A 26,538-nucleotide genomic window follows, 5' to 3' on the forward strand; every position below is an offset into this window, starting at 1 on the left:
CATGAGAATATCTGTTTGTAGGGAAAGTAACTGATTTCTATTATACTTCGGGATGAACAAGATTCTCAAGAATTACTACTGTGATAAAGCATGAGAGTAATGAGGTATAGAAAAAATGTAAAGCCAACTGAAGTGTAAATAAGAAGATTGCATTGCCAAACGTCAAGAGAGTTCAAGTGGAATTTCAGGACCTAAGGAAAGATAGATAAATGTTCAGAACTGTTTCCTGTGGGTGCTAACCACTTCTGAAAAATCAATTCACTCCATTTTAGGTGTGTAAATGACATAAGAATTCTGAACTTTAATTTGTTGTTCACTGGTAATCCAGAGACTTTTTAGTGATAAACATACAGACCTCTAATAAAGTGAGTGATAAAACAATCTCTGAATTCAGGAATACGGGATCAGACCTCATAGGGCAGCTCAGATGTTTAATGAAAAAAGAAAAACAATGTTTAGAGAGACCAATCAGGCTTAATGTGTTCTTTGCCAAATACAATTGTAGCCAGCAATGCTCCTACAGTGACCGTAAGTTACATTTTTTTTAATGGCAAATAGAGAGGATGCAGCTTGTGAGTCTAGAGAAAATGGCATAAGTTATTTTTCTTAATTGAAAGGAGAAATTGTGGTCACAAATAATAATTCAGACATGCTCTACATATGAAGAAAACATAGGTATAAGTCACCTGAGATGGGTACTTATGTGACAGAAAGAAAATAAAAGGCTTAAGATAATTAAGTGGAAGACCAGTATGCTAGTCAGATTACAGAAGGGGAATCTCTTTTCTGCTTATATAAGAAGGTAAGGAAAAATAAATATAATTGCTTAGATTCTGAACGTAGAGAGTAGCTGCAGACTTACTTTTAGTACTTAAGACAACTCCTGTAATCAGCCTGAAACTTTTGAAAGATGAACAGAAATCAAGTCTTTTATTATGAATGTATTAACATATAAACACAAAAGATGGAAAGAGGAGGAAACAGGTTTGCGAAGTGCGTTTAGGACATCACTGAGTCAGTGGCTGTTACCAGTGCAGTACTGCAGTCAGATCTGTGTTGCACGCAAAATCTTAATAATTGCTTGCTGAAAGGAGATTGTAGGGGAGTGATGCTAAAGCTCATGTGTGGATTCAGCTCTATTTTTAACTCTCTGGAAATGGAAGTAGAGCATTCTCCAGCAGTGATGGGACGTGTTTCTGCTTAAGTATTTTCCTTGTTGTCTTGGATTAAGTATAAAGCATTTGGCTGACTTTAAAGTCCTTTAGACATTATGTAGGTAATCTCTGCCCTGGGCACCTAGGGAAAAAGAATGAAATAGTTGATTTGTAATTTAAAAGCCACCTTTTCAAAACATAATTATTGATACTTTGAGAATGCATAATGTATGCTTTAGGTCTTCCAAATGAGTGCACATCACCTATACTGGGAGTCCTGAAGTTACCATAACGTCAAAACTGTGTGTCTTTTTGCTAGTCTATCTGCACAGTCCCCAAAGGAAGTAACCTGCAGAACCACTTGGCCTCGCAGAAAGCGAGTCAGGAAACCCCCCAGGGACTTGCAGATGATCAATGAAGGAGAGTCATGCCAGTGGCTCCTGGGTGAATATTTCTTATGAAGTAACCCCTCTATTTCTGATGGATCAGTTCTGACCCTCAAGGGGTATCTACAAAACACCTTCAAAAGATAAGCTTCAATATTAAAATTAACTACAATTAAAAAAGAAAAATGATAATTTTCAGAGATGCTTGTCTTAGGCATATTATGATTTTTTAAACCTCTCTTGTAATTTCTCCTGTATCCCCTCCTCACTAGTACCTCCAAGTTTGTCAGGTGATGAGTTGCTTCTTTGTTTTAAAAGATTGAGCTTTCTCCTCTTGCTTTGCTAGCACGCCCTGCTATATCAGAGATGCAACTTACTTTCCCTTCTGATGGATTGATTAACGTATTAGTGAAACTCAAAGAAATTTAGCTTTGAAGATTGCTCCTCCTATTTCAGTCCTGAAGGAGTGCCTAGCATGCTCTAGGGCATGTCTGTTCCTTCCTGTGTAAACAGCTGTCTCATAACAGGTATCACGCCTCCTCCTCCGCACCAGAAAGTTAGCTCACCTCTGCTACTGAGGCAGCTGAAGAAAATTAAGAAAACTTAGCCTTCTCTGTGCATGCAGAGTGCTGGCAGTTGTGTATATTGTGCTCTCTGAATGTCTCGTAAAGGTGTGGATTTGAAGTCCCACTTAAAACATGTACATTTGAGATGTCTGTATTTTTATGGAAAGTATTTGAGGTAGGGATGGAGGACTACTTTACAGTAATAATTAAAAGTCATAATGATAAGCAGAGTAAGTAAACAGTAAGATGTAGCCTTTCTCATGAAAGTGAAGCCCAGTTGTATCCTTTTTTTTGTGTGTGTGGATTTTGTGCCCATGGAATAGGTCTTCATAACTGAAGGTACTCCCTACTGTGGGTGCAGCAAATACAGCTGAATGTAAAAGCTGCAAACCAGTCCTGCCTTTGGCAAAGAGCTAGAACGCATGCACTGGATTCTTGCTCCTAGCTGGGAGCTGTTAGGGGGAAGAAAATGTAGATGGCTGCTCCAGGGTGTCTGGAGTGCCCCATGTACATGTAGGGTGCAGAGAGTGTGGTTACCTCATAGGTCCTGGACTAACATTAAATGTACAGAAAAGAACGAACACTGTGCTTAGGTTGAGTTAAGGCCCATTTCAGCTGATTATTCATTTATCTGTTCTAACACTTCCAGATCATAGAGTAGTAGTTATTAGATAGGTACAGATCTTTTTCATTTTTTAAGATTTTCTCACAAGATTTTATTTAAATTAGGGCAATGACTTGAAAATAGGGCTATTGACTTCTTTATTATATTCACTTTTACTAATCTTTCACATCTTGTATTATATACTGCCTTATCCAGGTATCAGAATAAGATGCAGTGTGCACGCTAAAAAGGCATTGAAACCCTACTTAGGGAAAACTAGATTAAGATGTTCAAAAAAAAAAAAAAAACAAAGAAAACATAGCTGAATTCTTTATGAAATGAAAAATTCTTTATTAAAAATACTAAATCATTGGTTGCTTACAAGAAACTATTCTAAGAGAGATTTACTAATAGGGAAAAGGAGGGCTGGACTTTTTCATTGTCTGGACTGTGTGACGAACTTCGTCCTCTGTATAGAGCTTGAGATGTCTTTGAGCCTTATTAACAATGTTAATGCTTAGCAACCATATTAATTTTGTGTGTGCACTTCAGAGTCATTCTGATAAATAGTGTTTGCTATGAGTTTCTGTTTGACTTTCCAGGAAAGATTTGTTTTGAGTGTATTATCCATCTAGATAACCTATCACTTTTTATCAGTGCACTGGTGTGTTAATTTTGTTATTCTTACAACTTCCCAGTCATCTTAGTTGCTTCAATATTTTGCTGAATTACTTAATGCACTCTTGTGAATTAGATTAATCACATAAATTTTAATCATTAGACTAGAAATTGTCTTGATGCGTTGTAACTAAATTCATACAGTGTACTAAATCTTTATTTTTATGCTGAAGAGTAAACAGGAGAGCAGATCCATTGCTTAGCAAGGTGATTTTTTTCCTCCTCCTTTACTTTTGTTGGCTGTGTTCCTTCTTTCCATTTCCATAGTACCTCAAAACATATAAACCATTTTCCTCCATAATGTGCATGCATATTTATAGAAAGTGTAACTTGACTTTAAAAGATAATGTGCAGCAATTGCCCACAAAGTTATTTTGAGCTGGATCTGCAGTAAAAAACACATTACATTGTGTGGGATCAAGGCACTGAGCATTGGATCTCGCATTGTGCTGCTTATGCCTCCTTAATAGGACTCCCAATTGTTGTTGAAGCAACGTTTGCACATTTTATGCAACTGAAATGCAGTTGTTTACAGATTCTTAAACAACAACAACATACCTGTATTTGGAAGAGGTCTGAACAGATTAGTTGGTACAACTCAAGTGATTATGGTCAAGTAAGTTACTCTGAGAAAATGCAAGCGAGATCAACTCGTGTTCTATCGCTGGCTTTTTTTTTCGAGGTCTTTAAAGAGGGCTCAAAGCATGTGCGTTTACATTTCAAAATATGAAAGCAAAGGAGAGATCAAAATGACTACTGATTTGAGAGGTTTACATATGATAAGTAACTACAAAGATAGAGGCTGGGAAGTCTGAAGAAGAGTTGGAAGGCTTTGACTGAAGTATTTAAGTGTGAAAGCCAGCCTGTCTTACCTATGTGTGAAGAAAACGGTATTTGAGCTCTGAAACACAATGTATTTGGCAAGAGGGGAAGAACACATGTCTCACACAGCAAGTTCTTTTTTTTTTTTTTTTAATGACTTTGGACTCTGACTGTCCTGCCATTTCCATGAAGTTGCTTCTCTGTACCACAGACATGCTGCTCTTCCTGCTGTGCTCTGCTAGGGGGGTGACTGTTCCTGGTGAGTGCATGCTCCACCCATGAGCTTCAGCTGGTGCCTCTGAAGTGATGGAAGGAGAGTGGTGGGGATCCCCACTCTGCCACCTGGATCCAAGTGGTTCCCCTTTATGCCCAAATCCCTAGCTCAGTAAGCATTCCAACCTGCTTTGTTCAATCTATTCTGTGCCACGCTCCTTCAAAGCCAAGTGTGCAGAGACACTTTTTTCAATTAGTGCCTAACAATGCAGACAGATGTGCGATGGTGTTTAAAGAAATGCTGGCATATCTCTTCTAATTTCTGTGGGGATTTTTCAGACTAATTTTTTAGCTAATCAGCATTATTAGTTACTTGGATGTACAGTAAAATAATTCAGAGCTGTGAAATGACATGCTTGGGAGGCGGTTCTGAAGGGCAGAGGGGTCCAGGAAGGCTGGGCGCTCTTCAAGAGGGAAATCTTAATGGCGCAGGAGCGGTCTGTTCCCATGTGCCCAAAGATGAGCCAGCGGGGAAGAAGACCAGCCTGGCTCAACAGAGAACTGTGGCTTGAGCTCAGGAGAAAAAAGAGGGTTTATAATCTTTGGAAAAGCGGGCAGGCCACTAGGGAGGACTATAATGATGTTGCGAGGCTGTGCAGGGACAAAATTAGGAAGGCCAAAGCTCATCTGGAGCTCAATCTGGCTACTGCCGTTAAAGATAACAAAAAACGTTTTTATAAATACATCAACACAAAAAGGAGGACTAAGGAGAATCTCCATCCTTTACTGGATGCGGGGGGAAACTTAGTTACAAGAGATGAGGAAAAGGCAGAGGTGCTCAATGCCTTCTTTGCCTCAGTCTTTAGCGGCAATACCGGTTGTTCTCTGGATACCCAGTACCCTGAGCTGGTGGAAGGGGATGGGGAGCAGGATGTGGCCCTCACCATCCACGAAGAACTGGTTGGTGACCTGCTACCAGGTCACCTCCGTTTTGCGTTGATGTATTTGTAAAAAGATTTTTTGTAGTCTTTATCGGCAGTAGCCAGATTGAGCTCAAGATGAGCTTTGGCCTTTCTAATTTTAATTAGCAGTAATTTCAGATGATTTTGTTGCCCTAGGCTACAAATAAACCACAGCATTTTAAATGCATCTATACCCTTTGAATTTTTGGCATTACAAAATCAAGCTAAAATCACAGAACTGCTTTTACTTTGAAAACTGTTCTCCAAGTATACAAAATTGTTATCCCTCCTGTTTTGGGACAGTGCCAGAACAAGTTATTTTGAAATGCATGAGCTGGAGACCCCATTCTCTTCGAGAGGAAGCCCCTTTTACTTTACAGGGTTATCACAAACCAGGGGGCATATTATCCTCCTAATGCACTTGCATAACTGCCATTAACATTAATGGAAACTACATGCACTGGCTGTGAGGTGAATATACCCTTTTGTTGAAAGGAACGATCTATTGCGACAGACTTTCCAGCAATAATAAATCACCTTTAGATTGCTACGCTACTGTCACTAATACTAGTTTTAGTATCTTTGATTACAGCTTGTGGATGAAAAGTAACTTTATTAGGTCATGGGCTTCTTATAATGGAAAACCCCATTTACGGTGCTCTAGAAAAAAATGCATTAAAAAGGGAGCTTGTCCATTTTCTTCTCCGATGTAATATGTGGACTATTGTGCAGCAAAATTAGTATTTCCTTTTGGGTCGGTAGTTACTTTCTGCAGCCCTTTCAGAGATGGTTTGTAGGGTGTGTGTACTGCAGATGGCAAACCGTTGGCCTGTGGTGGGGACTGAGAAATGCTGGGTTTCCTGGTTTCTGTTCCTGGCCATGTTGCTGATAGTCTTTTCAGCTCTGGGTGACTCATCTGCCTTATCTGACACTAATTCGTGTCTAAAATATGTGGAAACAGAAAAATCATAGCTCACGGGTGTGTTATAAAACTTAATTGTCTGTAAATTGTTTTATCATGAGATCAAAGTCACTACCAAAAGGTCAAATGTTATCTTAGAAAGCAATATAACAATTTTATCAAAATCTCAGCAATACATAGATCCTGTTCTGCATAAAGCTTTTGTATTTGTGTAACTCACTGTTACAGAGTGGTTACTTGTACAGTTATACTGTTGCAGCCCCTAGTGTGGACGCAGTTGTACTGACATGCAGTGCTTCACTTGGATTGTGTATTCCTGAGCACATGGGTACCTTAGTAGTGATATAACTGCATTGGGGGAATTGTGCTGTTTGGGTTTTGCTGATTTAGGATCAAATCTACGTGTAGTCAGGAATGTAGCCAACAATGAAGAAGATTCAGGATGATCAGCCTTCTCTAGCAAAGTCTGAATTAGGTCATTAGGAGTAATGTTTGTTTTAAAGCAAAAACCAAATAAATCAGATTTTTTTTTTCTCTTTCCATTGCTTTTCAAAATATTTACTTCTAGCATGATTATAGTTCTTTATGCAAGTCTCTTCTGCACTGGCTTTTTTTCTTTAAAACTACATCTAGTCCTTTTCCTTAAGAGTTTTCAGGAACTGTCTTATTTTCTTACTGGTTTTGCCTTCAGTAGGGAAATGGTAGAATCTTTTTCTAATCAGCTACTCTTCTTCTCCCGGTTATTGTTCCTGCACAGAAAACATGTATACTGTCCGTTTTGAATCACATAAACTGATATTGCAGTGAAAATGGCTTATGATATAAAAAAAAAAAAAAAAAAAGTGCTGTAAGATCTTCTTTTATTTTTACATGTATATCTTCTAATGGATATTTTAAAGATACAAATCCAAAATCAAGGAACCTGCAGCTACAGTGGGGTTTGGGATGTGGGATGACTTCTGTGCAACTCAGTACTAGATGTAGTGCTAAGTGTCAGTGCAGTCAGAGGACACTGTACTGTGTGTGACTGTCATGGAGGGAATGCTTGAAGAAAATATGCTTTTTAACATCTTAATATATCAGTATCTTTGAAAGATGACGATTCAGTGGTTCTTAAAGATACTATCTGTACCCTTATGTACGTTTAGGGGACAGAATGCATTATGTTCCAAGTAGTGTATGTGGTACCTGCAGAAGAGACCTCGAAGAGCTTGATTAAGCATGTCTTAATTAGCAGCGACGGTGGTGTTCCTCACTACAGCCCCCCACGGGGACGGTGCCTCAGCGCCCGCCAGGGCTGGGGCTCTCCTCAGGTGGCCCACCCCCTGCGCGCCCTCCTAGAGCCCCGGGGGGGGGGCGAGGGGCCGTTAATTAACCCTCACACGCACTCATACACAGTCAGTCACTCAACCTCACACACTCGCAACCCCGGCCCCTTCTTTCCGCTCTGAGGGCTTCGTGCTCCCGGGGGCAGAGCCGTCCCGGGGGGCTGGCCGCCCGCCTGCCCTCCGCGCGCCGCCGGGGCCTTGCGTCAGTGCGGGGAGGCGGCTCCGTGAGGTGCAGGAACTTTTGAAGGGAGAGGAGGGGAGGACGCGGGGCGGCGGCGGGGAAAGGCGCAGCACCCGCCCCAGCTCCTCTTCCTCGGAGCCAGCTGTCGGCCGCGGGAGGGGGATGCGCGGCCGGGCCCGCGGGTGAGTGAGGGAACGAGCGGCCGGAGGCCTCCCGCCGGGCAGGGCAGGGCAGCGGCTGGGCCGGGGGCATCCCGCTGCTGGGGCTCCCCGAGACTGAGGCAGGCGGCCGGGAGCCGGAGGGGGCTGAGAGGGTGGCGGCCGGGGATGGGGGGGGCTCGGGGCGGTGCGAGGCGGCAGCGCCGGCTGAGAGAGAGCTCAGCCCCGCTGGCCCGGGGCAGCCCGCCCGCTGCGCCTCGGTGCCTGCCGGGGCTGCCGAGCACGGCTGCCCGGCTCCTGCCCCGATTTCCCGGCTCCTGCTTCGGCTTCCCGGGTGCTGTCCCGGGTGCCCGGCCCCGGTGGGCGCCGCGCTGTCGCTGCCCGTGTCCCCCGGTCCCCAAGGGGCGAGGAGCAGCGGTCCCGAACCCACAGATGCTCCAGTGCTCCGCCGCTCCGTCGGGGGGCTGCGCAGCCGGGTTGAGCGTGTGGCTGGGCGTCTGGTCACGGAGGTCCGGACAGGTTTGGGCTGTGTGAAGCCACAAAAAAATCTGTTTGCTTGGTAGAGCGTGTTTGTGTAACGGTAACTGCGCTTGCCTGCGTTTTCTATTTTAAAGCACGTGTGTTTGTTCCCTGCTGGTGTTGTCAGAAGTCAATCTGTGATTGTTACCGTACTTAGTACAAGATGGCTTAATTATCTTTGAAGTCATCGTGGCTTTATAGTTTATAAATACCCAAAGATAATAAGTACGATAGGGAAGTAACGCGTAATCTCCTAAAAGTTGTTATTGGGTTAACAGTGCTCACAGTGCACAAGAGGATCTTTGTTATGTGGGTGTGGGGGATCCAAGTAACAATGTAATCTACCTGAAGAGTCACTGATGCTGTGCCTGTTACTGGGAGCCTTCAGTAGAAACAGCCAAGTAGTGAATAGAAAAAATAGTATGGATGTCTGGAGAGCATATCGTGCTATTTGGAACACTTTTTTTTTTTTTTTAATAAAGTTCCCTCCTAGGAAAAATTATAACTGAATTATAATTCAGTTTTACTTAAAAGGAAGTTATATAATAGGGAAAAGATTCCCCTATGAAAATAAGCTTCCCTTTGATAAATGTTTAGTTTTGGCACAGAGTTCACCAGTGTAAGGAAAGCAACAGGGGAGAACCCATCTGAATGGTAATTCAGTGCACTAAGAAGTCTGGGAGCAGAAAAGTTGGTTACCTGCAAATAAAAATACTTTAGCCCTAGCTTGTGCAGGTAAACCAGCACAACCATAAGCTTCAAGAGCCAAATTTAGCGCTGGGGGTTTGATTATGTATTTTCTCTTAAACTTTTGACTTTCTGGGGAAAAAAAAATGGGGAAGTATAAAACTACAAGGAAACACAGCATGTTGTTAGATTACAGCGTAAACGATGATTCCAGCCTTCCCCGAGAGCTTTGTTTGATTGCCAACAGGAATTCTCTTAATCCATGTATAAAATAATTTTATTATCTTACAAACAAAATTTAACAGGTTCAAATGGTGGCTGGCAGCTTCAGTGAAAAAGGAATGCTACAACTGAACCCAGGATGTATGGGAGTGACTCAAGAGTTAAGAGAACAGCAGCAGGGCTGAATCCATTTAACTGGCAAAGTGGTTTTAATTGGGTTGGTTGCTAGGGAATGGATCCACCACCATGTATTTCAATGGCTTTAAACACTGGACAAATGGCACACCTAAGTCTGCTTCAATAATACACCTGGTATTGGCTCCAGCTGTATTTAGAGCAGGTGTGCGTTGCTTTTTGCTAACCTGTTTACCCTTACTGTGCAGTTCCACTTCGTGGCTTGCATGCTGTTACCCTATTCTGTTGTGGCTGCTGGACATGTTGGATTTGCCATACCAATTTTGTATTTAGTGCTTTGCAGTATGTTTATTTAAAAAAAAAAAAAATCAGTTCATGTAATCATAGCTAAAAACAACTTTCTAGAAATAGTCTCACAGCAGGATTAACTTGTGTGTTTGATACAAGAATTAATTTGGTATGTTTGGACTTCTGTCACAGCAAGAGTCGGGTGCTACTCTTTAGTGTATTGGCATAACTTAATTATTTGACTTCAATGAAGTTATGCTAGCTTTAGGCAGGTGACATTTGTGCTGGTGACCAGCATTAGCAAGGTTTGGAGCACCAGTGTATTCAGACTACAGTCAGTTACGAGTTTGACACAGTGCCTGTTACATCTGGGCCAAACAATACTAATCAATAGCATGATTAAAAAAGACCATCTGGGGGTCGAAGTGACACGAGTCATCCCTGTGCTTCCTGCCTGTGCTGCAGTGGACCTGATGATAATTAGTGGGGGCAGTGTTAAAAAGAAGTTATCTTTCCTTGGTGGAAATGCTGCTTGGGAACAGAACGTGTCTCCATACTTTTATAAATAGAATAAGTGCACTAAGATCTGGCTTTCTCTCTTCAACATTTATAATGTGACTTAGTGCATTGTTACATGTCACCATGCAGGAGGACTGAGCGTGGCTCTCTTTGTATTCCCCATACTGGCAGGAGTTAAGAGCAAAAAGAGGTAGCTGTATCTAAATCAGGCTACGAAGGGAGGCAGGGACTTGTTAAACTCAACCGTAAAGTACAGAAAATAAGAGGACCAGCCTTTCTATACAGCAACCTGCTAGGAGGTTTAATATAGGCTTAACAAAGTTGAGCTAGGTGCCCCAGCTGAAGAATGTTTCATGAATATCTGATAGCACTTGCTTAAATATAAAACAGGAGTGGCCAGACTTGTCAAGTTCATATGTGTAATCTGGGAGAAAACAAGAGGCATACCTAATTCTCACAAGAACCACTACAGATTAAGCGTCCTTAATATTGGAGGATGGCCTGCAGAGGCACATAAAGCAGCGGGCCATCTGTGCCACTCAGAACAAAATGCATCACTGGCGAGGGTGCTATATTAAAAGCGAAGGCAGATTGGGCCATTGCTGCCGAACTCTTCTAGCTACCGTTGAGTCACAGGTTAGCTTGTTGACAGAAACGGGGAAAGAGTTGTTAATGGGCTTTACGTCATATTTCCTTCCCTGAAGTTCACCAAAGACAAGGGGTTAAAACCCATCAATCTATATTTGACCACTGGCAGTCCACGCGAGAGGCTCTTCTGTTGCTATTCTGAGAACTATCTAAAGCTGGCTTTTAGGTTTTGCATCAAATATGCTGTTATAGTGGCATGTCTGTCTTTTATGAATACACATTTTGAGAAATAGGTTATTTTCTAAAATTGCTTTAATTTTCTTACCTAGTTATTGGTGTGAGTTTTGCACATAATTACATGCTTTGAGTTGATTTCTGGCAGTAGTTACCCTGATAATAATAGGGACATAAAGCATTTTCAACATAACGTTGAAAATTTTTCATTGAGGTGGGGGCTGAGGGAGAACAGCTTTGGGAGAAGATGCCTGCTGTACTTAATTCTCTCTTCCATTCACAGTATCCTCTCAGATACAACCGATTCCTTTAGCCATAAATGTACATGTATGGATAAAAGCTGTGGAATAGCAGTTTATGTACATCTCTGAATGTGTTAAGTATTTCCCAGATAGATAAGCAGCTCTCTGAGCTGGGGACAACTTCTATTTTTAAATACAATGGAGTGAGTGAGGGTCAATAAACTATGAGGAAAAGACAGGCTGAGGGGAGAGAGACCATAGGGTTACTGCCATGTATTTGTTTAAAAGAAGTGAGAAGAATGTGAGGAAGACTTATATGCACAACACTCTTCATGAATGCAGTTAAGAACAGATATAGCACAAATAGACAGCCTTCTAAATGCTGCAAGAAAAGGCAGCGAATGCTATTATTCAGAGATGCAATTGGCTAGTGTAGAACAGGAGAAAAAAAATTAAACTTCAGACCTTCAGAAAAATATTTAAATATTTGTAATAAAAGTGTCTATATTATCTCTTCTTTTTTTTTTTTTTTTTTTTTGAACAGAAGCACATATGGAATCATTTCTGAAGAGCAGAAACTATTTCTCTACCCCTTCCCCCAAAAAGCTGGTGTCCAGGAATATATGCCTGCTAAACTAACTATTTTTTCCTTGCCTTTTGAAACAGATCCAGGTTTGCCTCTCAGACTGCTTTTGACTGCACCACTGCACCAGACAGTAGCAACACATTGAATCTGACATGATTCTTCCTGGTTGTACTGCTGCAGATGGAATTCTGAGTATGGAGAATGAAAACTGATAGGACTTGTTGGTGTTCCTTCTGATATTGCCTGGCAAATCTCTGATCAGCAGCAAAGGTACTAAAACTGTATTTGTAAATTTAGGAAGCTGGCCTTTTCTCTTTCCCTGCTCACTGGATTAAGTGATAGGACATGTAAAATCAGTTTTTAGTTTTTATGAAGAAAATTAATTTCACCTGCCTATGAAACTCAAGGGAGAGACCAGTAAGGAAGAAGGATTTTTCTTTTTTGTTTAAAAACCTATTAGTGTACGTTTCTGGAAAGCAGCCTTAGTACATATTGCATCATGCTATAGCTAGATATCTGTTGACTTATATGAAAATTAAATACATATTTCTTAAATAAGCATAGAAGCTGAGTATAATTTTTCACACCAGTGGTTTTGCTATTGCATGAGAACTTTCTTAATCAAAGTTTATCTCAAAGAACAGACACTGACAGAGATGAAGTAATAATGTGGTTATGAAATAATCTGCTGGAGGAAAAACTGTTTTCCCAAGTGGCTATAGGAACAGAATAGCCAATGTATTTCTTTGGGTAAAGCACACTTTGCTAAATTCTTTCTACTCAGGCATTTCTAGTCTTTACAAAGAGCAGATAGTCTCCCTTGTGTCATTTTTAATTGATTTTTTTTTTCACTGCATTACAAGAGATCATTGGCATCGGTCCAGGAAATGGCAAGCAGCAAGTAGGGAATCCATCAAAAACTGGCTCATTGATCACTGGGTCTGATGAAATAATTAGTATTTGATATTTTCTGTACGGCCTCATACTGGTATTTTGACTTCAGAAAGTGAGAGAAAATCCCTTTATGCCAGAAGACAGACCACTGAGCAGAATTATAATTTCAAAAATGCTTCAGCGTACTTAGTCATTTTTAGGAATCTGCTTGTAGGAATGGCTAGCAGTTGCTTTGTTTCAGACTCACCAAAAGGAGCAGTACCCTTTATTCATGCTCTGTTCAGCAAACAAGTCAATTTTGGGGCATTGTATTTATGACGGAGGGAAGTCAGGCAGTGCAAAACATTTCAGTGCATCTGTTCCCAAGCATTTGTGGTAGTAGACCTTCAAATGTACTCAATACTTAAAATCCTCAAAAAAGAATCTTGGGAACCAACAAAAATGTTGAAAGGATATCATATTATCATCAAAGCTGTAGTAGACTTCAATCAGCGTCACACAATAGTTTCAAGTTCTGCACGCTAATGAAATCTGTAAGATGAAACAGTGTATAACAAGTCTTATATCTGAGGATCCTTTGTGAGTTTGCAAATATGTTGTTAACTCAGTAAATTTTACCACAGTCCTGTTTAAAAATGTGGATAATGTGTTTACCTCTTCAGCAGGTGCATTTTTGATACAGTAAACAAAAATGTCATTGCAAAGCATCCCAGAACCTTAAAGAAGATTGCTTTTTATGTGTCAAAGCAAGAGTTAAGAGTTGATGCCCTGCTAAATCCTTAAATTGCTGCCAAATTTGAGTATAGAGTGAAAACTTCCTTGTGTATGTAGGTAACAGCTTATCAACTGTGAATTTTTCAAGTTTCTGTTTCTGGTTGGCACTAGAAAAATATGTAGTTCCTTTGTTTTATTTATTTATTTATTTATTTATTTATTTATTTATTTATTTATTTATTTATTTATTTATTTTCTTAGGAGTTGGATTATTTTAGGCAAATAACCTTTTACTTCTTTGGAGAGAACCTTGCTGTTCCTTTGGGGAGGGGGTGTGGAAGGAAAAGTATAAGTGAATACGTTTCCCTCTCCCTTACAGGAGACCTGCAAACAAAAAAGAAGAAGAAGACATTAACCTACCTTGTTCAGAGAGAACACTAAATCAGAACAATATGGCACAGCATAGTCTTGTCCTTGGATTATTCATGATGACTGTTTTGTCACTGTTGGATGGAAGTTCAGCTTTCCTGTTAAATCAGCGTCTGAAGGGAAGATTTCAAAGAGACCGTAGAAACATCCGCCCAAACATCATCCTCGTTCTTACTGATGATCAGGATGTAGAACTTGGTAAGAGCCCAACATAAAGAGAATTTTGGTTAATGAGTATGGCACTTCTTTTCCTTGAAGCTAGATACTTGTTTTAAAAATAATTATTTTTTTTTTTCATTGCAAAAAATAGAATAGAACAAGTAGCAAGAACCTACCTATATGCAGGTTTCCAGCTGCATGCAATTGAAAGACAGCAAAAAGTAGTCTCCATTTAAAATGTCAAACTTCCTGTTTCTGTGGAAATATGAGATTCCTGCCTATCTATCTTCATCTGTATGTCTTAACTGTGCTTCTGGCAATTGCAAGTATAACCTGGGAAGCTACATGCCTAAGCGGTAGGTTTAAATTCATAACTGATTATTGTACTATGTAATTACCCAAATTTCTTGTGTAATTGCAGACATTCATTACATAGACAATTTTAATTTTAATTACTTAAATCTTACTTAACATATTCATACTACTCTCAGTATTGTCCATTTAGATGTGTAGTTAATTACTGACCAAAATCACTTAGTATGAAAAGGTTCTATGGTTCTATTCAATGCTACGTTAATTGTTGAAGAATGGAGATGAAGATTAAACACACTTTGCCTAATGATTTGGAATAATGAATTAACTGACAGAGATTGGGTTTTGTTCTATTTCCTGAACAAGCTTACATGTATATTTACAAATGTCTGTAGTTAGAACTGATGAACACAAACCAGTTTATATTAGGAATTTTGCATTAAAAATGTGCTTTTTAAGTCAGTATAAAGCCTGGATCATTTGAAAGATGAAAGCTGCTATATATATGGTCTGGCAGGTTTGTTTGACGAGCTACTATGCCAAATTTCTAGTATGGATGGGAAAAATTGGAAAACAGACCTGAAAGAAGAAATAAAACACCATGGTAAAGTTAATTGACTTATATTACTTCTACACTTCTCTAGCTGAGAAGTTAATTACAGCAACGTGGCGGTATTCTTATAGATGCTTCCTTTTTATTAGTATTTCTGCATGTCTGTGATAGTCTAGATGTCATATATTTCTCAAAGGTGGCTGAGAAGCCTGCTATAGCAGTAAACTCACCAAATAAAAATTTAATTGAAATGAGTAGGATCAGAAGATTTTTCTTTTTGGTTGTCACCTCTTTTTTCTTTTGGAGAATGGTTATTCTAATCACAAATAAAGGAGTTTTAATAATGTATATCCAAAATAACCTAAGTACATTATCTTGCATGCTCAGAAGGTGGTCCTAAAAAATTCATCATCTATTTTATGCTAGTCTGCTTGTTTCTGATGCAATTGTCTAAGTTCTTTGGGCAGTATGTTTCTCTTCTCTGATAATCTGATGCTTTTCAATTTCAAGCATAATGGGCATGTGTCTACACAAATTAGGATCTAACTAAGGAAAATCCATCTGATGAAGCTGAAATTTGATATTTGTCATTTGCCACTAATGGCTTGGCAAGACCCAATATTTGTTTGAATTATTTTTTATTCTTGTGTATTGTCTGGTGAGCTGTCCAAGTTAATCAAAATTGCCATTTGTGGGGATTGTGGTTAATGCATTTAAGAAAGATGAAAACAAGATGTGAATCACCAATAAAAGCTAAGGAAAACTTGGAAGCAATGAAAGTGTAGCAAAGGAAGCTGTGCATAACAAAGATTGCAACTGCTTCTAAGAATGTTCTGTAACTGATGGGTGTTGGAACTTTTGTTTTTCCATTGTGGCAACTTTTTAGACAAAAAGGAAGACAACTAAATCTCAACAGCCTTTCTTCATTTAATGTAAGATAGATTTAACAATGTAACAGGAGTAAGTGGAGTTCACCAGAAGGAGATGTTCTCTCAGCAAACGAGTTCAACTTCTTTTACTATTTTTTATTTTCACTGCTTCTAATCACGAGTTTTACTTTGGAAACCAAACCCTAGTTTTGTATTGAATAAAAGGAAAAGACTGGTAGGGGACTGATGAAAAGGATACAGAATCTCCAGGTCAAACAAGAACAGGCATAAATTGTAATGGATACAGATGGAAGACGACAAATGAGAACACCAAGAACTACTGAAACATGCACACTCAGTTGACTGTCTTTTTAATCAAGAGTTGTACTGACAACCTGAATATAAATAAGAGGAATACACTGATGAGGAGAAAGAATTAATTGGAACCAAAGATTTTTTCCCCCATTAGAGCCATGTAATTCCATGTTAGTCTAATGCTGATGTCTGCTGTGTGATGGCCTCAGCATCTTCAGCTCCTTAGGTGTGCCTACTGTATTGCTGTGCTTTAAGAAATCAGCTTAGTTCATTATCTCGTAGTTGGAGAAAAATCTGATTATTTAGAAAACATTTCAGCCTCGTTAAATCTGAGTGAGAGGTGATTCATATGTTACTACACGTTCCAATGTTTGAAAACACTAAGGTGTCACAACAGTAATGTTTTTTAGTTATCATACACAGGGATTAGTGTCCTAGTTTTGTCAAAATTGAAGATGAGCAAAGAAAGGAAATGAAGATGTGAAAAGGTTGTCTAATGAGGTTCAAATAGAGGGCTTTAGGGGACAGTACATTCTGGGTTCCAGTGAACTTACCTGCATATAGATGATACTTCTCAAATTGGGCTTCAGAGTTGACTAAGTCATTTGGGACTTAATAACAGCTCTTAAACTTGGTGGACCTCCCTAAAACTCATGTAAATTATGACTTCTGACAACAAAGTACAAATGGGAAAGTCAATAATATTTCATGAACAACTGTTAAATTAATTAAGGACTTTTTAAGCTAGTTTTTATTGCAGTCGTATTGAGCAGATAATAAAGCATCCTCATAGTTGTACAAGTCGTTATATGCCAGTAAAGATTTTTCATAATTCTTTTTCCAATATTGCATACATTTGGAGAACTGAATATAGTTAAACATTTTGCTCTGTTAGATAATCTTATCTTTGTAGCATTAGTAAATGTACTCAGTTCTCCAGTACTATAGCGTAGAATGTTTTCTAATGTATTAAAAAGTGAAGTTATGTTCAGTATCATATCTACTGCAAAATGTGAGCAAGATAAGCTGCTTCACATTGCTAACACTGATGATCTAATTGAATGTGTCTCTAGCTAATAGAGAATATACAAAAAATAGTATGCAGTATTGTACATTTTTAAAATCACAATGAATGTGTGTATAAAATCCCATGCATTTTGTCTTTAAAACATTTTTGTATGTTCAAATAAGAATGTTTCTGTGTGAATCAGAATCCATCCTTGAATCCAGAAATCATATTTTCAAAACAACGAAAATAAATTTTCAAAATAAAAAATAAAAATAATCAAAATAATAATAATAATTAAAAAAAATAACCTGTAGGTCTAGAAATATGGACCTTTGGATATGTTTTTAACTGCCTCATGTGTGTGAGCTTCTCCGCAGTGTCAAGACCTCATTAAAAATACATGGAGTTTTACTTATTTTTTTATTAACATTAGTCAAAATATAAGCCTTATCTTTAAAGCGAACTGTGAAAAGGCACTAAACAAAGTTTTGGACACCACACAAGTTTCAAGTGGAATTTCCACCTTGACCTTGCTTTGCTTTGTTAGGTGAGCAGCTTGAGAGCATCAAATTGATTAAATGCATATTTGCACAGTACTTCCATAGACTTTTTGCGTTTTGAAAGTAGCATAGACACTTCACATTTAGCTCTGAATCATTTTTATTTATCATCAGTGATTTTAGACAGGTAACAGACTATTTTCTGAATAAAATATTGATACTTCAAAGCATGACTTCTCATGGTACATCAGCTAATGAAACCCCAAAACATTTTCCAACTCAAAATATGATTTGGTGAGGTTCCAGCTGCTGATTAATACACAACTACTATTCTGCTACAGAAAGATCAATTTGCACTTCTTTTTTTTTTTTTTTTTTCACAATTCTGTGTTTGTATTGGAGGCAGGCTGAAGAAAATAAGTTTTGGTTGGCTGGTTTAATGCTGTTTGAAATATTTAAAGCTGGCCTATTTAAGATTGCACGGAAGAGTATGCTAGATTTTACCTTCCGCTGATCTGTCACTCTGTATTAGTTCTCAAGATGGGGAAGCAGATAAGATCATACATATGTTTTTGTATTAAAGACTGTTGATATATAGATCCTTGTCATTACAACAGTTTTATTAAAGAAGGTTACTGTCCCCAAGGGGAGTCTTAACATGTACTGTTATTTATGCCCAGATGCCTCTGTCGTTTAAAGGAGTTGTTAGATTGTATTTTAATATTGAAATGACAAAACATTATTTTGGTCTGACTAGTTATTTTGGGGCTAGCTCATAAGATGACACAGAGGAAACATCCACAGTTCTCAGCCTCACATAATAGATTGACTGTTACAATCATCAGTGGTGTTAGCACTTTTGAAGAAAGGGAGGTTGCTCCCAAAACACGTTTTCTTATCCCACAGTTTTGGAAACAAACAAAAAAAAACATTTTGTTTAGAAACTTTCTTTTGATATGTGAAGTTTAACAAGTTCGAAAGGGAGAATGAAATAACCTGCCTTGGTTCTTGTACCAAAGTGATGTGACAGGGATATACTCTGATCTGTATGTGCAAACAGGTTTCATTTATTTCTTTATAATATTCATTTCAGCAAAATGATCTTAAGAAAACTAATGCCATGGCAATTTCAAGATGAAATGACCTGCCATAGCTGTTGACCTTCCTTCATGGTGCCAGAGAGTCAGATTCCATATGTGGCTTATGACCATTTTCCCTCTAGGTTTTGACTCCTGGTTATATCAATGTGCCCTGTATCAAATCGACTTACTGTTGCAATTTCATAATGAAAGCCCTGCCTAAAGAGCTTAGAAGAAACCTAAACCCATTATTGACAGAAACAACATACAGTTTGTGCCAGATGGTTGCAGGATGCATTGATTAAAGCTGAACTATTAATCCAACTCAACCTTGGGTAAGTTAGCCCCAATGCTGTTCCAGCAGGAGCCCATACCTTCATCTCCATGTTGTCTGCTGGCTTTCTCTGCTCATAAAAAGAAGGGAGGGTTGGTGTTGGAAAGGTTTGCTCTCCTTTGCAGGGTCACACTGTGACAGGTATCTTTATAAGTTCTTTAAAAAATGGAAATTCTTCCTAGATCGAGTATGCTGATGCAGTTTTAACTGACAGACACTGATGGGTAAGGAACATGGAAAGCCTTTTTTCTCCTGATCCTTCGTATTTCTGTGCATAAGGAGAATTCTGATATGGATCAAGATTTAACTAGGTGTATGTCTGTGGTAAAGATGCATTGTTTGCCCAAAGTCTTGCCTTAAAAAGGAAACAGAACAGCCATTTGGCAGCAGTGTGGCTTTTACTAACAGCTGACAAAAGGACTTTGACTCCCATTACCCCAATTCATCCAAGTCTCTGCCAGCTAAACTTGCTATTTGTTTTTAGATGATGGTTATTACTTGTCCCAAGTGGTCATCTAAAATCTGATTCTGCAGAATCAAACGTAAGAAAACTTAGAGTTTTAGGTGACAGCATTATCAGAATGGGTTAGGTGGATAGACAGAACACAATGGGCTGGTGATGGAAATTCTGATGAGGGTTTTGCTCTGTCATTGCTTCTTTCAGAAACCAATACCAGCTAATATGACATATCAAGGGAAATAACTTTATATCCAGAGAACAAGTCTAGTAGACCCTGCTTGAACAGCAGGTTTAAACTAAATAATCTGCAGCTGTCTTCCAGCCTCAACGGTTCTGTGATTACACCCTCAGCCAAAAGGGTTCTTCTGCAAAAGCAGAAGGTTGGCACAAAAAGCAGTGCATCAGGTGCCTTCAGAAACCAAGGATTAAATAATGCTTAAGGAATATGCAAACTTTGGTCAGGGTTGCTACACAAAGTTAATTTCACCCTCAGGCCGTGTTGTCTCAGCCTAATTCATGCTGCTTCTCGCCTTCAGCTACTGGAACAGTACTAGTGGCTCCAGAAAGGCTGCGCAGATGCTCTTGGATACAGTGGGAAATCTTGAGCTTGGAAAGAAATTCAAAAAGCATTATGATTTATGTCAACAAGTTCGAGTTCAGTCTTAAGTTACGACTTCAGTATTTGGTCCTTCTTGAAACAATGGGAGAATTTCACAAGTGGGGAGAAAGTAATGTCTTTGGATTTGGATTCCCTGTGAGCTTACAGTGCCATTACTGCAAGTGGTTCTTTCTGGTCTCTGATGTAACACGCGAGGTCTTAGTTAGCTCTTGTGACTTAAGACGAGAGAGTATTTCTGAGATTCTTTTCTTTTTCCAGGGTCTATGCAAGTGATGAATAAAACAAGGCGGATCATGGAACATGGAGGTGCTCATTTCATCAATGCCTTCGTGACAACACCCATGTGCTGCCCGTCTCGCTCCTCTATTCTGACGGGGAAGTACGTCCACAACCACAACACCTACACTAACAATGAGAACTGCTCTTCTCCATCCTGGCAGGCTCAGCATGAAATACGTACGTTCGCTGTGTACCTCAACAACACAGGATACAGGACAGGTAGGATCAAGACCAGCTCTGTCTGAAAGCTCCCTTAGCCTTCTTAGTAGAGAGGTTAATGTATAATATTTTAGTTTGTACGTGTAATGGACTGGAGCAGTGCAGGATGCTATAGCTTCAATTTTGTGTGTGGGTTGGAGTAAATATAAAAACAAAACCAAAAAGGTTTTTTTAGAGGCTGCAAAGAAGAAAATGTGTGTGCTGTAGGAATAGAATTTCTTGTTACAGGACTAAACACAAGGCATAGCACATGTGAAATATGCCCTGTAATGTGTAGAAAAGCCATGGAAAATAATATGGAAAGGAGTTAGTAATTTGAATTTTCATAAAACAGGTATATGATCAAACTAAGAGTTCAAGACAAGGGACTGCCCCTTCTGTGTTTTGGGGCAGAGCAGTCAGCTGGATTGGTTTCTCTGGACAGTCCATTCCCAGAAAGGTGTTTACTCCTCAGTTGTTTTTCATCTTAATCAGCAAAATCAAATGTACTCTTGAGAAACAGATGATCCTCTTTGCATACAGTGCTTCTTATGAATAACAACTGCGTAGAAAGGATTTCAGAAAATATGCAGCACTTGTTTCACACCTATTTCTTTCTTACACTCTCTGGATGTGAGATTTAGGTTCTTGCTGACTGCAGTGTTTCTGTCACGTTTCTTGCTAATGCATTTTGTCATATTGAAAAACTGGCATAAAGCTGGACCTATTCATGTCGTTTATAGTGTATATATATACTGTAGTAGTATAGTTGTTACTGACAGTATACGTTTGTGCAGTGAATTTATAGTATGTGAGACTTGATCATGATGATGCTTCCAGGAAAGAGTATAAATCTTGAACAGTAATTGTAACAAGATCTTTGTCTTTCTAAACGTTCACATGAGTTGTGCATGTCATCACTGTAAAGGCTTAGTCTTAAAACAAATAGATAATTTCCTTGTTTTGTTTTTTCTAAAATAAAGATCTGAATTAATCTGGAAAGGAATAAAATAGGGGAAGTGTGCATACTTAATGAATTGGTTGCTGTTTCCTTCCATTTATCATTCCTGGCACTAATACCAGTAATCATATGAATACCACACCAAGGTTAATGTTTTATTCTTCACAGATCATTTGTTTTGTGTTTTCTGATATTTGTCTGTTGTAATAATTTTTATATTTAGTGACTATGTTTTGAGCACCTGCAAGTTCTACCAACTTCCACAGCTTTTGCAGGTGTCCTGGTATTCATGTGTTATATTTTTTACATTAAGTTAATATTTACATGTAGTCCCAAGGTCTTTCTGAATCTATTCTATTTTCAGTTAATTCTGTTAATTTGCAAGCCAAATGTGTTGGAACATGCAGAAATAGTACTTTTATAATTAAAAAGCAATCTTCAGGTATAAAGGAGATTTTCATTCATGTAGTTAAACATGATGTATTATAAAAATTTTAATGGGTATTGACATTACTAAATGTTTGTGTTGATTTCTGGTCTCTGATTAAAATTTTGTGTTAACCATTGTGAGGGATCTGTAAGAAGGTATTTCTTTTACCTGTTTTTTTTTTTTTTTCAAATATCTGATCAGATTTGCCCGTTTCAGAAACAGTTTCAAAACTAGCCTGCTAAGTAGAATATTTTGGATATTAAGATTACGTTCTTTGACATGGCAAGTCCTTGAACATGACTACAGTAAATAAAAGAAGGTGGGGAGAGCACTGGAGTTAATTCGTAGATTTTATCTATTTATTTTGAGTTCCATGAGTTTATCTATTTATTTTGTGTTCCACTGGTTTACCCTGAAAACACAGTTTAGCTTCTTTTTTTGAAGAAGAAGAAAAGGAGGCCATGATTAATAAAGTCTTCTCAGGTTTGCTTTTATATTTAAGTTCACAACTCTGGAATGAGAAGGCTGTCATTTTGGGAGAAAGGTTGATTTTGTTTTCTTTCTTAATTCATAAGCCAGGCCTTCTTCCTATATTTCCCTTTTTTCATTTAAACTTAAAAGAAGAAACTGTGCTCTCCTACTCCATTTAAGCTTCCATCATTTTTCCCCCCTTTCTGCCACTTATTTCACATCTTCTTGCCCTTTTCTCTATTCATGGTGATCTCCTTGTTTTGTTCTATCTAAAAAGATGATTCTGCTGTGAGTGTTCTTTCTGCAATGTAATATTTCTCCTGTGGCAGTGGCATTTGTGGTTTGGATCTATATAGACTTGTTCTGCTGCTGGCACCTTTGGGAAATGTGCAGGTGGTGTGCAGGCAGGAGGGATCAGTGTGGTGTGGGATTCTCCTCCACAAGTTGCAAGTAAAAAAATAAGATAAATGGAAAAGGTGTGGCTTTTCTGTAAATTGTTCTTAGTTTCAGCCTTGGTTGCCAATTTTATATCATTCAACCTTGGCACTTTACAAAGTTTTATCAACCTTGTTAGGCACTGGACTTTGCAGAATAGAGGTGAAAGTAAAAGGCTGAGCTCAAGGGAAAGAGAGTGTCTTTGGCTTAACAGTCAGGATCTCAGCAATCATGTGCAAGACTCAGTCACTTCATGTGAATCAATTAAAATAAATATTACAAGAAGGCAAAAGGCTAGCTTTTCTTCCTACAAAGGAAGCCATTAAGGCAGTAGGCGTTACAGGTATGTCTTCCTCTGCATTAACCTTTCTCACAATCTTAAAAAATGCCAGTGTTGTGAATAACATCTAAAGGACTGTATTCTCATTATGTAGCCAGTACATGTAGACACCAGATCCTTAATCTCAATACATTAAACAGTCAATCCTTTTTTGAAGAGCTTCTCACATCATTGTCCTACTATATATCATGGAGAATCAGGCAAGAAGGACAATTTATTTAAGTAAACCAAGTCATTTGATGAATTCGTCTTCAGAAAAGTCCATGTAAGCAACATCTGAATCATCAGTAACTTAGAAGAGTGATTACTGGCACTTCAGCTTGGAGCAACAGATGATTAGGATGGAAAAGGAGATCCTACAACAAACATTTCTGAACGTGAGAGGATTTCTCTGCCAAAGGTTCCTGTGTAAACATTTAGAACAAAAATGTTCTGTTTTCCAAGAATATACGTAGGTCTTTCTATGAGTCATCTTTTAAAATGCACAAGGCATTGTTGCATGCTTGTTTCCTGCAACAACAAATATGTTATGTTTTATTGGAATACAGATTTAAATTTTCCCTTGGACATTACTTAATGAGAAAAGCTTCTCTTTTCCATTTGCCTGGCTGGCCATATGATTAGGTCTTAAAGTTAGCGACTGATTCCAGAATACTTTGTCAGCCTTATCTGCAGTCAGGAAATGAAAATACATACTTACTTTATTAAATTCAACAGAATTAGGGATGGTGGGCCAAATTCATACTGGCAAAAGGACACTCTTGCTTCAGTAACTCTTTTATAAAAAAAGAGCTTTTATTAATTTATGTTAGGGCTTAATGTGGCACAGCATGCAGCAAATGCAATACACGTTTTGGCTAACTTACCATCTTCGTTCCTGTTGAGCAGTACCCTACAGTACAGCTAACCCTATTCAATAAATTAACCTGCTAAAGAAGGAAAAAGCTACTTGTTGTGTGGTAATACGTGAACATCTTACTCTGATGGAAAGCTGCACTTGAATTATGCAAAGAATTAATATGTGCCATTTTGCACCATTTGTGTATTTTGAACCTAGAGAAAAGTCATGGCTGGAGGTCTCTCTGCCATAATAAATTTATTGGGAATAAGAATAATAATCATACTTACCACTTTCACAGGGCTTTGCAGTAATTAACTAATGAATTAATTAAAATTCAGTGACAGTCTTTCATTTCTTCCCTTTAATATTTAGACTAAGATGATACAGTGGTCAACGGCATTCAAATAATTATTTTTTCACTTCACTGTCAGAGTCTGTGACATTTTAAAGTGATTTTAACATTAAATGGTAAAATAGAAGAGAAAAGCTATTGGTAAATGTTTATTAAAGGACAAATGAACATGAAAAGTATGTGACCAGATGTTAATATCTTTATACGTGCCAGGAGAAAAGTACTGATTATCAGTTGGCTGCTGCAGAATTCTCTCTCCATGATAGTTGGATTACAGAAATACTTAAAAGCTTAACTGAAGTTGTTCTCTCTGTATAATTGCTTGGTAGGGAACAACTGGTAAACTGAAGAGTCAAATCGTAAATAGAGAATAGTGAAATACTTTCTGCAAGGTCAGGTGCAGGTAAAGAACAACATTAAGAAGAGATGCAAGTTCTCATTTGCACCCTGATGCCCTAGCCACTGTGCCATGCTGCACTTCTCTGTCATCTTACATGCATATAAAGTAGACAGGTTGTCTAAGTCAGAGTGACATCTATATGCAGGACAGCTGATGAAGAACTGAGGGCCATCTTTTAAAATAATGACTAAGTGAATTAGGAGTCAGGCTTGATTTTTAGATACAGCTTGCATAATTAGGAACTGAAGTGTTAAATATTCACCTCTAATGTATCTAGGTGACTTTAGAAAACTGGATATCAGGTTTCTGAATTATTTAACATGAAGATAAATTGGTTCCCTGAGATCTTCTCTCTGTATATAAACAAAAAGGGCTGTCAAATAATGTCTGTTATGCAGTTTAAGGCCATTAAACTTGAAACAGTGTGAAAGAAAGCTTCAGCCCACTGGATATGTCATGATAGCTGTTACTACAAAGGGAGACCAAGAACCTCTGCTGGAAGGGATGTAAGAAGAGTCCTGATGCATAGCCCCAAACCAATGGCTCTGCCCATGTTACTTCTTCTGTCTGACTTGGTCGTTTGTAGCGAATTATTGAGTTGGAATATCCTGCAAATGTTTTGGAGAGTTATATTTTCAACAAAAGTTATTTCTAAGTTTCCTACCTCGTGTATGTTAAAGACTTTTTTCTCCCAGCTCTAAATTCACGTCTGTGCTATCAGTTGGTTTTGAATCAAGCGCACATACATCTTCTCCCTCTGTTTCTATGAATTGAGTTCAATGCCTCAGTAATTTCACTTTAAACATATTTTAATGTATGATACCATCAAGTGGGAGCACACGAGGTAGAGTTGTGGTCTCCTGAGGATTATGCAGAGGTTGTACAAACGGCACTCATCTATACAGCTGCTATTTCACCATCTGTCTTTTGCATGTAGCTTTATATTATATTTTAACCATCCTGGAGCAAGGAATATTTGTGCTTCAGTGAATAAAATCACTGAGTAAAATCCACAAGATAGCCTGCAATCAAATACAACCTTCCAGGAGTCCAAGATGAATGCATCCACAACTACAGAAATAAGCCAGTGTATGTGGCTCCCTTCTTTCCAGGCATATTTTATAGCCCATTGCCCTCTCTCTTATTTTATCCCCTTCTCCCTTTTCAACATAAAATGTTGTAGATTTTGAAAAACAGCTCTTTTTTTTTTTTTCCTACTATAATGTACTCTTCTGATAGGATGCCAATTGGAATTGTAATACTGTAAGTGTATTACACCAAAGTGGAATATTTTGTTATACTGATACATCATTTCAAGCAAGAAGCAATTCATAGCTTGATATTACTTCAGAAGTAGGATTATCACTTCATAGCATTCAGAATAGCTGAAAGCTACACAGAATATTTGCACATTTGAAAATATTTTTAAAATCTTTGTTAGTTTACTTACTAAGCCAATAGGTTCCTGTACTTTTTAAGTTCTTCATCTTCCTAGGCTGAATGACTTCTTTCAGTGCTGTGTTCAACATTAGGTAGCATAGTAGCCAAAAATGAGAAGAGGTTCCCTCCTTTTCTCACTCCAGTTTAAGAT

General features: G+C 38.5%; 1 protein-coding gene across 21 annotated transcripts in view; it reads left to right on the forward strand.

The window, feature by feature from the left end:
• The window catches only part of SULF2 (sulfatase 2), a 165,187-nt gene that overhangs the window by 86,402 nt on the left and 52,247 nt on the right, over positions 1 to 26,538 (forward strand). For 20 of the 21 annotated variants that reach the window (XM_068701050.1, XM_068701033.1, XM_068701030.1 and 17 more), the window contains 3 exons: positions 12,075 to 12,264; positions 13,982 to 14,229; positions 20,499 to 20,738. In XM_068701050.1, the coding sequence (XP_068557151.1) occupies positions 14,055 to 14,229; positions 20,499 to 20,738 (415 nt within the window). In that variant the 5' untranslated portion in view covers positions 12,075 to 12,264; positions 13,982 to 14,054. Of the gene's footprint in view, positions 1 to 7,787; positions 7,999 to 12,074; positions 12,265 to 13,981; positions 14,230 to 20,498; positions 20,739 to 26,538 lie in introns of those variants that run through there. The other variant, XM_068701039.1, reaches the window with a different exon arrangement.

Source organism: Anas acuta, chromosome 16 (assembly GCF_963932015.1).
Source record: "Anas acuta chromosome 16, bAnaAcu1.1, whole genome shotgun sequence".
Taxonomy (NCBI): Eukaryota; Metazoa; Chordata; class Aves; order Anseriformes; family Anatidae; genus Anas; species Anas acuta.